Raw genomic sequence first — 14,867 nt, forward strand, 5'->3', positions numbered from 1 at the left:
CTTGTCCATCTTAATGTTTTCCAAAACACCCAACACCACCACCTTTTTTATATCAACATGACCTAGAACATCGACATATCCCTCTTTAGACATATCATCCACCATCCTCTTCTCCTTTATGATTAATACTGAAAAGTATAGGGACCTCAGTTAAGGATCTGATTGAGGTTTACAACAGAATAGTAAAGGACCTCACTCACATCCCCCGACTCCAATTTCCTCCTATATCTATGAGTGGACCTACGCTTTTCCTTTTTTACCTCCTGCTCCTTATATATGTTTTAATAAACTTGTGATTTTCCCTAATCCTGTTCACCAAGGTCATTTCATGGTTCCTTTTCGCCCTTCTGACCCCTTATTTAAGTTATTTCCTGCTGTCTTTATATACCTTGAGAGTTCTGTTTGTCTTCTGCTTCTTAAACCTGTTGTATGCTTCTTTTTCCTTTCTGATTAACCTCAGAATTTCTCTTGTCATCCAAGGTTACCAAATATGCCATCCATATCCCTCATTTTCACAGGAACATACTGGTCCTGAACTCTAATCAACTAGCCTTTAAGAGATTCCCACTTCGCAGGTGTGGATTTACCCTCAAACAGCCATTCCCAATCTACATTCCCCAATTCTTGCCTAATATTGTCACAGTTAGCCTTCCCCCAATTTAATACTTTCACCCGAAGGCTACCTCTATCCCTATCCAAAACCATTTTAAAAATTATGAAATTATGATCACTGCTCCCAAAATGCTTTCCCAGTTGAAACTTTGATCACCTAACTGGGCTCATTTCCCAATACCAAGTCACATATGGCCCCTTCCCTTGTTGGACTATTTATGTATTGCTTCTAAATGAACCTAACAAACTCCTCTCCATCCAAACCCCTGGCACTAGGGGAGTCCCAATCAATGTTAGAAGTTAACATCTCCAACCACAACAATCCTGTTGTTTTCCTATTTTTCCATAATCTCTCCACACATCTGTTCCATCTGTTGAGGCCTGTAGCACAATCCCATCAAAGTGACTGCACTACTCCTATTCATGAGCTCTACCCATATGGCCTTACTGAACTCACTCCAAGACGTCCTCCCTCAGTACAGCTGAGTCCTGACTAAGGGTTTCAGCCTGAAACATTGGCTTCCCTGCTCCTTGGATGCTGTCTGCCCCGCTGTGTTTTCCCAGCTCCCTAGCTTCCAGCATCTGCAGTCCTTACAGTTTCTTGATGTGATATTCTCCCTTATCAGCAACACAACTCCCCCACCTTGTTTACATCTCTGTCTGAAACATCTAAATCCTGGAACATTATGCTGTAATTCTGTCCGTCTCACAACCAAGTCTCTGCAATTGCTATAATATCGCACTAATATGCAGTAACCCAAACTCTAAGTTCATCTGTTTTACTGTCATACACCTTGTGTTAAACAAATACATTTCAGGCTGCCAGTCCCACCATGTTCAGTAACACCCTCCTGTCGACTGACATAAGCCATTGAATCCAATGGTCCATGTTTGTGCTTAGATTCTACACAACGTTCCCTCCATTCTACTTCATCCAACCCTGCCAACATATTCTTTTACGTCTTTCATTCCCCTGCATTTATCTAACTCCCCCTTATTTGCATCTTTGTTATTCATCTAAACTACTCCAATGTGGTAGCAAATCCCACCTTCCAACCATTTTCTGGGTGAATACATTTCCTTTGATTTTCTCATTGGACTTATTAGCTATTATTTTATAACAGCAAGGACTGGATTAATGTGGCACAGGCACGAAGCATAAGTCAGGCAACTGCCTAGTGCAGCCAATCCATCTCTTTTATTTGCTGCATTTTCATTTCTGCGAGATGACAGTGTGGAAGAGTCAGATATCTCATGTCCATAGGGAAATCTGAGGGGACAAGGAGCTGGTAATGGCTGAGCTGCCAGAATTGATGTCAGCCTTGTTTAGAAATTTACATAAAAGAAGACGGCTGTTTGGCCCACTGATTTCATGTAGCCATAAACAAAAGTAACTACTCCCAATTCCATTTTCCAGCACTTGGCCCCCTGTGATATCTGCCCATAAAAACTTCAAAGCTTACTAATTTGGAGCAGCAATAGGCCATGGGACCCTCGAGCCTGCACTGCCATTCATTAAGGTCATGGTTAATCTGTTTGAATGTCAAATTCTATATTTCCAGCTAGCCCAATAATCCTAGGTTTTTGTTAGGCAAGAGAATCAATTAAACTTAATCTTAGAAATATTAAACAAAAAACACCTTTACACCGCTTCCTGGGATAGAGTTCCTATGTTGCAGAAATTTTATAAAACAACCCTCTTCATTTATATCCTAAAATGGCAACTACCTTTTTTAAACAATCACTCCCATCCCCAGTTCTGAACTCACCTCAAAAAGGAAACATCCTTTCCACACAGACTCTGTTAAAACCAGAGATAATGGGAACTGCAGATGCTGGAGATTCCGAGATAATAAAATGTGAGGCTGGATGAACACAGCAGGCCAAGCAGCATCTCAGGAGCACAAAAGCTCTGTTAAAACCATTCAGGTTTACACATTTCAATGAAATCATGCCTCACTCTTCAACAGTGAAAACAGGCCCAGCCTCGTCCTCCCCAATTTTTCTCATAAGACACCTCACTTTGTCCAATTATTAATCTAGTAAACCTCTTCTGAACTGCCTGCTTCAGATTTACATTGTTCCTAAAAAAAACCACAAAAACTGTTTAAAATATTTGAGATGTAGTTTCACTAAGGCCCTATACATGTGAACCTATCTATATCCGTCTTCACCTTGTTTATTGCCACTTCACAACAAACTTTCCTACCTATATGTCATTTGCAAGTTTATATGCCCAGGCTTTTCTCCCTCATCTTAGTCATTGATATAAATTACAAAAACCCAAGTTCCCAGCACTGACACCCCAGCAGAAATCCAGCTGTCATATTCTACTATTCAGAAAAGAAACCTATTTATTCATACAGTCCTGTTTTAACAACTAATCTCAGCCCTTGAAATGCTCAGTAGCCCACATACACCCTCATATTCCCTGCACCCCAATAATATCCACTGCAGACAAATTTCAACAATTCTAATTATCTAGCAGAAATTTAGGGAAACCACATTGAGTACTGAAAAACCTCTCATCTGTGAAACCATTTTAAAAAACTCAAGTGGTCAATCCATTGTACAAGCAAACTTCATTAATCACATCAAAGAATTCTTTCACAACTTGTTAACAATTGCAATCAAAATGGGAACGCAGCCCTCAGTTTATATAAGTAGTTTGAGAGCTCTTGAAACTTGGTGCAGTTTATAGTGTCCCTACCTTTGATACCAGGTTGATTCAAAGATTAGTGAAACCCATGGACTCAGTTGTCATCTTGAACATTGAGAAATGTAAACAATTGAGTTTTGAGGCTTAAAAAATGAACCACTTTTATCCCCCACTTATTCTCCACCAAACTGTCCCACCAGTCAAAGCAGTCCAGGAGCAGGTTATTTTTGTTTCTGTGAGGGACAACTGAATGTTTTTGTGTCTATTTTGAAAGGACTCTGAGCATTATAATTACCTTACATCATTATTATGGAGCTCTCAAAGTGTATTTTCTTCCATTTTGAATGCATAAGAGCACTTTTCAAAATGAAAAGACATTCTGATGAAGCATAACATTTGCAATAATGATGATTAGTGTAACAGGCAATTTTGCAAGATAATCCTCAATAATCCAAATTACAATACAAATGTAAATATGAACAGTTCTTTATCTGTGTATTTCAGAAACTGTGAACACCTCCACACTATTGCTATTTACCAGTCCTTCATAAAGAAGCGGGAGCTAACAGAAATGCACATATCTCCACAGCCAGAGGAAGAGTGAGCAATATTCCCCCAGGCTTGTCTGAACATGTTCTTTTCTTGTTTGCCTTTTAGTTAAAACATACAATTTTCAACAACTTCATCTTTTGATTCTCTGTTCGGGACTGAGTTTCCTGGTCTTTTGTAACTCCTGAATTACCAGGAATCTTGTGTCTTAACAAACTATACATTGCTCAAAGATAGCAGTTCAAACATATTTGTGACTAAAAATTGAGCTGGGACCTGTTATTATTGATTTCTTTCATCAGAAACAAGTACTTTCATATTATCTGCAGTCTTTTGAACCTATTAATAGAAATGAGAATGCTACGTGTTGATGTGCACCTTTGTCTTCATTGTCATGTTGATCAGGTTACACAGGGAAAGAAGAGCAGTTCAAGCTTCACTTCAGCTGAACAAGCAATGGATATACTCCACTTCCTCTGAGTTACAATTACCTTGCTAAATCTGTAACATTCATTTGAGGCATATGTTCCATTGTCCTTCATGCAATGTATTGAGATATACATAAGAGTTTTGATTTTGATAGTGCACAGTTACATGCCATAGGCTGCATAACTTTTACCTTTATTTCCACAGCTCTCCATGTCCTCACTCCATTCTGTGTCCGTAATCCCCTTCAGCCCCACAACATTCTCAGATATCTGTGATCCTTAACTTCTGACTTCATCAGAATTCCCAATTTTAGTCACTGGCCTTCAGTTGCCTAGGTCCTAAACTCTGGAATTCCCACCCAAAATCTCATTGTCCTTCGATCTTTCCTTCTTGAAGACACATAATACTTTCATCAAGAGGTTGGTCATCTGTACTAATATCTCCTTATTTTGGACAGTGTCTTTTTTAAAATATTGCTTGAATGAAAAATCTAAAGATGTTTATTCGCATGAAAGGTTGTAAATAAATATAAACTATTGTTGTACAATCTGCTACACAAATTGCCTTACCACTGTTTTACTCCCAGTTTGAATTCACAAGATAGAAATCAGACTACTGGGTCCAGTTTGCCCCTGATGGAAACATCAATGTTGCCTATCTGCAATGTTACTACAGAGCCATTCCAGCCAATAGTGTACAGCACAACCAAATTAGCTTTAAAGTTGCATTTACTCCATTTGACAAACAGTAAGAAAATTAACAAATGAATAAATTACAATTTTAATATAGAAATCATTACAGAATATTTTGTATCAGAAATATCTCTCAGGCGGAAAAAAAAGTGGTATTGGATGGCTTCTGGATATATGCAAAGCCAAATATGCATTTCATTGCATGTCAATTGAATTAAAATATAAGTCTCTGCAAGTAACAGGCCATTCACACTCATTTTGTGTCACTGTCCAAGATGATTTTTTTTACCCTGTTATAATGTCCAGCAAATCAAAAGCAATAAGAGAATTGTGTCCTTGTATTAATGTTCATAAGCGATCTAAGGCTTTTGCAGCAAAGAGATTCAGAGGTGCTAGACTGAATTGCTCCCTTTTATTTTGCTCCAGTCATTGACAAAGTCCACTAGCTTCACACTGTTGCTACCTACCCGTCTTTCATACAGAAACATGAGCTAACAGAAATGCACACATCTCTACTGCCAGAAGAAGGGTGAGCAATATTCCCCCAGGCTTGTCTGAACATGTTTTTATCTTGTTTGCCTTTTGGGTAAAACACACAATTTTCAACAACTTCCCAAAACTCAGTTCAAAAACAAAAAGCTGCAAAGGCACTTGGAATAAAAGTTTTGTCTGGAATGCAAAGTCATGAGTCCAGGCACTGCTTAGTGGAGGGGACAACTTTATAAAGTAATTGTCCAACTACACACTTATACTGAAAATACTGGAAAGTATGCAATTTTTAAAAAAATTTTTGACTTCATTCTGATTCCAAGTGAAATGATTCCAAAGTGCTGAACATAATATGAGCGAATCCTTTATTCATGAGAATAAGCATCCAAGCATCCAAATTCAGTCAGCAAACATGGGAAGATTTTCATAAATCAAGCATTATTATTTAAAGTAGATTATTTTCTGCTCCAGTATAACTCTAACACTAGCAAGAATCCATCATTTATCTTAGCACTGAAGTACTCAACTGAAGAATTTTCTTTTGCATAAACTTCCTGTCAAATTCATCATCTATCGCACAAAGATTCAATTAAAACCTAAATACATTATAACGTGGACACACAGCTATAAACAATGCTAGAATAGGTGTAATATTTTTTCAGCCGTATAGGCTTGATTAACCATAGGGCCTCTTTAATATTGTACGATTCCAAGGTGCCATTTAACCAAACAGAGAATGTTGCATAATAGAGTGTGGAGTTGGATGAACACAGCAGGCCAAGCAGCATCTCAGGAGCACAAAAGCTGACGTTTCGGGCCTAGACCCTTCATCTAATGAAGGGTCTAGGCCTGAAACGTCAGCTTTTGTGCTCCTGAGATGCTGCTTGGCCTGCTGTGTTCATCCAGCTCCACACTTTGTTATCTTGGATTCTCCAGCATCCGCAGTTCCCATTATCAGAGCATGTTGCATATTTACTGAGTTTCGCCTTTATTATTACAATCTTTAGGCCTTTGTCAGTGATGTTGATTGGTTATAAAGAAAGCCTCAGCTACATAGATAAGTCATTAATCTGCTCAATTTTATATGGACTATAAACTGTTGCCGCATATTTCAAACAAATAATCTATTGCTATTGCATAAAATTTGCTGTAAATTAACCACAAGTTGATCTGAGGAAGGATGCTGATAAACTAGAGAGGGTGCAGAAAAGATTTACAAAGATGTTGCCAGGACAGGAGGGTTTGCGTTAAAAGGAGAGGCTGAATAAGCTGGGTTTATCCCTTTGGAGCACAGGAAGCTGAGGGGTAATCTTATTGAGGTTTATAAAATCATGAGGGGCATAGATACGATGAATGGCCAAGGTGTGTTTCCTAAGGCGGGAGAGTACAAAACTAGACGGCATAGGTTTCAGGTGAGAGGGAACAGATTTAAAAAGGACTTGAGAGGTAACCTTTCACACAGAGGGTGGCATGTGTATGGAATGAGTTGCCAGAGGAAGTGATGGAGGCTGGTACAATTACAACATTTAAAAGGCTGCTGGATGGATACACGAATAGAAAGGGTTGAGAGGGGTATGTGCCAAATGTTGGCAAACAGGGCTAGGTCAGATAAGGATGTCTGGTCCGCACAGAAGGATCTGTTTTCATGTAGTATGGCTCTATGACTCTGTAATTGATTGGATCCAATCATCTGTCCTTGGTATAACTCAGACCAGTAGTCAACCTCAGCCGCACAGGTTCCATGTCAGATTCAATGCAAATATAAAAACTATGATTCTGAAATGAGCAACTCTAAATTTCGAATTGTTATTAATAGTGAGGCTTACGTCAAAAGTAATTTTGCTTACAGTGCTGGACACTGCCAAGCAAAAGTTCACTATTCTGTCCTCGTCAGTGTTTCCTCTAATCACTGTTCACTATTTGAACTGCGCAGTATCTTTAAGATAGGGATGTGGCTGTGCGCATGGGTGTTTCAAAGGGAGTGTGGCTTGTGTCCAGCCTGTTTGTTCCCTGCAAGTCACCCTCCTGATTGCTGAATGAGTGTGCATACATGCAGCTTAAAAAGAGCATTGGTTCTCACCTTATCCACCTACCATTCTTATTGGCCAGTACAAGTAAAATTGAAATAATATGTTCTTAAAGATATAATCGGTTTGATTTTCAAACTTCACAGTTCAAATGAAGAATCTTAACTCCTGGTTCTAGGTGCATGGTGTCAATGGTTTCCAAGTCATTTAAATGGATGGTAAAGAATCATGGATAATGGTGCCCCAAATTTCTAGGCATAACATTTCTGCACAATTTGTTCCCAGCAAAGCAGGATGTAGTTAAATGAAGTAGCAGGAGAGGTTACATAAGTTTAAGCATTCATGATTTGCATGTGAACACTTAATGCTGCCAGTCCCTCTGTCAGCTCTAAGCTGCAAACCCAGTCACACTCCCAGGTCAAAACAATGAGTTTTGGATGATTGGGCCCATTTGTGGATATTTTCATCAACCTGTCCAGATATGTCACAACACACGTCTGGAGCAGACAGGACTCAACTCCTAACCTTCTGTTCCAGAAGTAGATGAGCACTGCTCTATGAAAGATCTGCTTGTTGTATTGTAACCAAATCCTTGGGCGTATAATCAAGTGGGCACCCAATAATCTATTGTTACTTCTTCAAATGCAGTTTAACTTAGTTATAAATTGACCTGGTCAAATGAGCAAGGTAACTGATCAGATAAGTTGATTACCCTTGGGGTATCTGGAGCCAGTAATCAATTGAAGCCAAACAGGTTGCGTCTTGCTTTGTTGCAGTAAAGCACATAACTGAAGGCAGCAGCCATTTCAGTTTCAGGCCTAGAGGACTAAATCAGTCAATGGACTGTTGGCATTGTGCTGCACTCCAAGCCAGCCATGTAGCCAACTGAAACAATGAATTCCTTACATTTCATTACCCTTCATCACCACATGATCCTTCAGTTTTCCTTTGCTGAATAGGTGTCCAATAACTTTGTACTAAAGTTGTGCTAACAGTGGAAACCCACCTCCTCTGGCTCGATGAGTTTGAATTCCATGCCACGTCCCGTCCATGCAATAAAGTGCGAGTTTGCTGGATCATCCAGCAGAGCCACGAGAAACTGCCAAAGCTGGAGAGAGCCTCTACGCTGGTAAGTGGGTCCTTCCCGATATACGCCTGGCTCCTGTTTGATGTCACCTGTGGAAACATTAACACCACGCAATATTTCACAGTTGTCAGAAATTCGCATTGGATCTCAATCTGGGCTGAAATAATCAAGTCTAGCTCCCCTAGCTGGCCTCCTAACTCAGTCTCCATACACTTAAATAGTTATAAACTTTGCAGCTGTCTCCTAACTTGCATCATGCTCCACTCATTTGTCACTAGTTTGACAGCTCTGGATCTGGGTTTAACAACCACATGATGGTAAAATCTTCATCCTTGATTTCAAATCAGTCCATGACCTCACTATTCTCCATCTGTGCCATTTCCTGCAGTTCTCCAACCCGCTGCAGTCTCTATGCTCCCCAATTCTAGCTTCTTGCATATCAGTAATTTCAACAGCCCACTGCTGACTGTGCCCTCAACTGCCTAGGCCTTAAGCTTTGGAAGTCCCTCTCAAACCTCCAACCTTCTGTCTTCCTTTACAATGCTGCTTATAAGCCAATTCTTTAACCAGTTGGCTTTTGATTACCTCTACAACTCTATGTCTCGTTGTTACATTTTGTTCAGTAATGCTCCTGAGAGATGTTTAGGGATGCTTAAATAGGTTGGCTGTGCTATGCAATTGAAAGTTGTTACATAGTGTCAGTGTTACTCTGCAACTTGGTTCTGAAACTTAGAAGCTGAATGTTTCTGTCTAAAGGCTGCAGCAATTCTAAGTGAAATCAATTTGGCGAGTCAAACTGACTTTATATTGAATGCATTCTAACAGGGCTAGATGGGCTGGATACCAGGATGATTCTTCCCTTGGAAGATGGGGAGAGGGTCATGAAATCCGTATAGGTGTGGTAGGCCATTTCAGATTGAGAAAGGGAAAATATTCTTCATTCAGAGTGTGGTGAACCTGTGGAGTTCTCTATGACAGAAGACGTGGAGACGAAGTCAGTAGACACACTTAACAAAGAAACAGATTTCTAGAACCCAAATGCATCAGGGGTATAGGGAGAGTATGGGAGTATAGCATTGGGATAGAGGATCAGCCATGCCCTTGTTGAATGGCAGAGCATTATTAATGGGCTAAATGGCCTACCCTGCTTGAATTTTCTGTGCTTCTACATGCATTCAGTAAAACTGTTCATACGTCCAAACTAGATGTACATTTGAAAAGGCTTATGGCTGATTGATAATGGAAAATAATTTTTAAAAAAATTACACACACAACACACACACACACACACACACACACACACACACACACACACACACACACACACACACACACACACACACACACACACACACACACAGGAAATAGCTTGACTTCAGCTAGATCACAAAATACATCATTTATACCTCTTCCAATATCAAGATCACAAGGTTATTACATCACTCCAATTTCAACTCCAATGCATTTTGCTTTGGATTCTCAGTGTTACCTGATTATAGCTGAAGGTTTATAAACTTCTATCTATCCCAATGCTGTACTCCCATACTCTCCCTATACCCCTGATGCATTTGGGCTCTAGAAATCTGTTTCTTTGTTAAGTGTGTCTACTGACTTCGTCTCCACGTCTTTTGACACAGAGAACTCCACAGGTTCACCACACTCTGAATGAAGAATATTTTCCCTTTCTCAATCTGAAATGGCCTACCACACATGAAGTGAATGGTGCAGGTTTGGAGGATACTTTATAAGGCTCCCCTTCTAATACCAAGTCTCAATAGCAAGGGCAGTAGTGGAGATGAGGCTGGATCGCTGTATCTCCCATGTCTCCAGCAGTGAGAATCCATGCTCGATTTGAAGACTACAAGATTAAATACACTCCTGCACGTAGTCGCAGCATTAATAATTTACCACAATGTCCCTTGGTTTTGTGTCAGGCCTTGCTGTTTTGCAATAACACTGAACATTTTACTCTAAAAACAACGCACCCTTTGTCACTAAACTGGGGTTTATTCCAAAACCTGGAGCACTCAAGTTAAATTGCAAAATTGTAATATGTGAACACTGAACTGAACATATCCAGTTGCAACATTCCATTCTGCTAGGTTAGCAGGTTACTTTTAAGTATAAGCAAAAGAAAAATTTCAGCTGTTTGCATTAAGCATTGATATGTTACAACCTATGCTGTTTAAATACTGAAAGCAAGCTTGTCATTGGAGTATTAGAAGGTGATAAAGTCACATGGCATTTCACTATATAAGTGAATTTGAACACAGAATCTGAGCATACGCCAACAATCTCTCCTTATTCTCACTCAAACTGATAATTTTCCTATTTTGAGTCAATTTTCAGGATCCAAACTGTGATTTTACTTTGCATTTTGTATCTGCTATGTAGTGTGGTCCCCTTTCATTGCAAAAATGAAGAATTAAAATCTCTTTAATGTTTTAGAAGATTTTTGCTGAGTTGATACAGAATGTGGAAAGGTTTCCTAATAATTGACTTGTAGGTTATTCAGTTCAGTCACTCATGGAACCTGATCATAGTACAGTGAGTGCAATTGGGCTTAAAAAAAAGGTTATGTATGTGAGAGGACCAGGGGTGCCTGATTCCTATCAGACTTAATGAGAGGATTTCATTATTATTTCAGTACTCTGGTGTTTCCTGCCTGACAGCTGGCCAGCTCACAGACTAGCCAATAGGTAGGAAAGATCATAAGTGGCAGTAGGCCACTGGGAACAAATTCTGGTATTTAGGAAATGGGGTTGTTACTGATCAGAGCTGGGGTGAGTGAGAGAAGTTTTCAAAATGGTACTGGGAGCAACTGCTAATCAGAAAGTGCAGACCAGGAGTCTCTATATACTGGCCGACAAGGAGTGCTGTAAAAACTCCCATCTCTATTGGGTTTCCTGAACCCGAGGAAAGATACACAACAGCCATGAGTTTTGGGCTGTGTTTACAATTGTACTGATTTAAATAAAATAATAAAGTGTCAAGCTTTCTCATAGACTCCCTAATGCCATACATTTTGGATTTCTGGCCATGTTAAAACATATAAATAATGCAAATGGTTGTTATTGTGATCCACTGTTGTAAAAGACAACAGGTGTGTGGATGCTATTTGTGAATATGCTCCCCATATTTAAGTGTTTAACATTCTCTTAAACCTGTCCTGTCTTTTGTGAAGGCATTTGTTTAAATGTATTAAAATGCTACTACGTGATAATAGACTACAAATTTATTTTCTACAATAAAATCCAAAAGAGCTGTGGACGCTGTAAATTAGAAACATAAACAAAGCTGCTGGAAAAGCTCAGCAGGTCTGGCAGCATCTGAGGAGGAGAAAACAGAGTTAATGTTTTGGGTCTGGTGACCTTCCTCAGAACCAGAGCTGAAACGTTAACTCTGTTTTCTCCTCCACAGATGCTGCCAGACCTCCCGAGCTTTTCCAGCAACTTTGTTTTTGCTCCTTATTTTCCACAATCTTATTTCTCTTAAGATGCTGCTTGACCTGATACAACATATATTTTCAACATTTCAGAAGACCTATAATTTCATTAATAGGAGGAAGTCAAAGCAATGAAGAGGCTCACTGACAAAAAAAGTATGATGGAAAAAAGCTATCAGGAACTGCAGATGCTGCATTTCATTTCTCATTTCTGAAGGAGGGTCTAGGCCCGAAACGTCAGCCTTCCTGCTCCTTTGATACTGCTTGGCCTGCTGTGTTCATCTAGCTCTACACCTTGTTATCTATGAAAGAAAGCTATGTGGCCATGTTACTAAACAGCCTGCCACAGTGCTACTTATATGCAAATGGCTAAAGATGAAGGAAATTGGTGTCATCCAAAACAGGCTGATAAAACAATCTTAAGAGTGACATTGAGCTTGGGCCAAGGTCACAAATTGGGTGGTAGCAGACTGGGAATCTGTTGTCTAGTTTTCTTTTCTATTAACTTCAGCCCGGAAGACTGAAGATATCGGATATATGAGCACTATATTAACAGCAAAAGACCTGAATAAATAGCTGGTTTTAAGGGCAGGTATTTTTGTTGCCTATTTTTGTTCTTCACTTCCTTGTTTTCTTTCTTACACACGTGGATATTCTGTGGGGACTCCCACAGTAAATCAGAAGATTCAGATTCTATCAGAGCAGAAATTTACACCATTATTTTTTGCAGGGCTTCTCAGTCATTTATCTTTAGAAATTTGGTGGATGATTTATGCAAATCGTAACAAAAGAATTGGCAAACCCAAAGGAAATTTAATCTCCCATCTTGTGTTTTTTTTTCCAATTTCACTCTGCGCGGAGGTTTGGGGAGCACAAATCTTGAGGTGATTGTTTTTCTTTTGCAAAGCAATACTGTGTGTCACTGGAAGGATATTCATATGTGATCTGCTGATGTTGTATGGAGATGACATTTAAACCAATTTGCAACACATGTCACATATTGTTGCCAAATGCAACACTTTCAACAGTGACTCTGAAAAATGATCGGTGTTTAAAGGCAAATAATTTTTCTGCCATATTGCTAAAGACTTTTCATGATCACAGAGATACCTTAGTCATTGGATCTCAGAAGTAGTAACAAGAATTCAAATAATCTTACAACCTATGGGTCATTCCCAATAAGTTTCTAAAGCCTTTCCTAAGAAATAAATGGGGGATAACAGCAGGATAGATTTGTACCTTTCGGAACAGCACTGTAAATCTGATTATTATTGCTTCTCTTTGAAAACAGCCAACACCTATTCCCCAAAATTGTCCTTGAGTCTATAACTACTACCAATATCTAAACCCATTTTCTTCTCTAAATCTCTTTTTGTGTTGTCACTTCCCACTTCTACAGCTAATTCTCCTGTAATTCCAAGTTGAGTCTCAACAGGCAGGTTTCCTTCCTTCCCATAGCATGGAAACATCGCTAACCAAAAAACAGTTAACAACTTTCTTTACCTTTCATAAACAGCTGGCAGCCAACTCTGCAGTCATTGAAATTCACTTCTGTGGAATCAAATCCATCCACTCCTCTGGTACACTTTCCTTTTATAGGACCATCTTTAAAATTTGTTAGTCTAACATTTTGCTCATCTAAATGTTTAGCCCATTTAAACGCTTCTTTGGCTCAACTTTCAGTTTGTCTTTCTCTTCACGATGCACCTGAGAGCACTTTTTCCCATAATAAAAGTGCAGTTTAGAGCTCTGGGTTTCCCCAAAAGCTTTGGGACACCTATAGTGCGATTAAATGCAAGTGTCAAGCCCACAGTTTGCCTATTGGAGCAACTTGCTAAATGATTATCTCAGCATTCATTGCCAAAGTGAAGATGTCAAATGGGCCAAGGAAGTAGGAAATTCCATAGGAATGTATGTAGCAATGTTAGAAAGCAGCTGCATCTGGATGGGAGCACCTGTTGGTCTTCTTAAAACATAGCGATCAAAAAGGCCTTTTCTCTTCAATGATGAAAAAGATGGTGAATAATGTGAGAAGCCTCAGGGTAGAGATTTGATCCTTCTGGAGGAGTACTGTTGGCCAATTCTGGCCATCTGTGAGCATGACGGCCCCTAACTCTGTCAATTATTTCTGCCATTCAAGGCCTGTTAACGTACTGGCAAAGAGCTGTCTCCACTGCAATGCCAGACTCTCAAAATATTGAAGGATTATAATATCCCAGGAAAATTATAATGCAAGGGAAGTAAGACAATTGACCGGTGTCTTAACTGCCTTCATTGCTTACTCACTTCCATGGTGAGGGCTACTTTAGAAAATCACCTGCAAAACATTGGGAGCCATTCCATTTAGGATTCCCCTGGCTTTTCCCAGCAGCACTGCCTTAAACCCTTCTCTACAGCACTAGGAAATTTAAATAGCTGTGGTTGTTGTCATGGAGACAGTGAGGACTGCAGACGCTGGAAGCTAGAGTCAATAAATGAGGAGCTGGAAAAGCACAGCAGGTCAGTCAGCTAGGTGAAAAATACAATATAGCATTTATCAGAAGCATTTGAATGATATCAAACCAAAATTCATCAATTGAGAACTTTTGTTCAATGTCATTCTGATTAATTGATAATTGGAAACTCTCTGCATGATAATGGAATAAGTGTAAAAGAACATATGGAATGGTTGACCTGAATGCAGAATTCATCTGAAAGTAAATTGTCTCCAACTCTTAATATCATATGATTAAAATATTTTAACTGCATTTGCAGATGACAGCTTGTTGTTGTTCTGTAAATATAGTGCTCAGAACAAAGCAAGAGTTGCTTGTTGTTGGACCAGCATGGTGGCCCAGTGGTTAGCACTGTTGCCTCACAGCACCAGGGACCCAGGTTG

At 39.4% G+C, this 14,867-nt stretch overlaps 1 protein-coding gene across 4 annotated transcripts in view; it reads right to left on the reverse strand.

Moving 5' to 3' along the window:
• Positions 1 to 14,867, reverse strand: part of etv1 (ETS variant transcription factor 1) — a 146,738-nt gene that overhangs the window by 12,991 nt on the left and 118,880 nt on the right. For all 4 annotated transcript variants that reach the window (XM_048523889.2, XM_059654494.1, XM_048523907.2 and 1 more), the window contains one exon: positions 8,464 to 8,633. In XM_048523889.2, the coding sequence (XP_048379846.1) occupies positions 8,464 to 8,633 (170 nt within the window). The remainder of the gene's footprint in view (positions 1 to 8,463; positions 8,634 to 14,867) is intronic.

This window comes from Stegostoma tigrinum, chromosome 2 (genome assembly GCF_030684315.1).
Source record: "Stegostoma tigrinum isolate sSteTig4 chromosome 2, sSteTig4.hap1, whole genome shotgun sequence".
Lineage (NCBI taxonomy): Eukaryota > Metazoa > Chordata > Chondrichthyes > Orectolobiformes > Stegostomatidae > Stegostoma > Stegostoma tigrinum.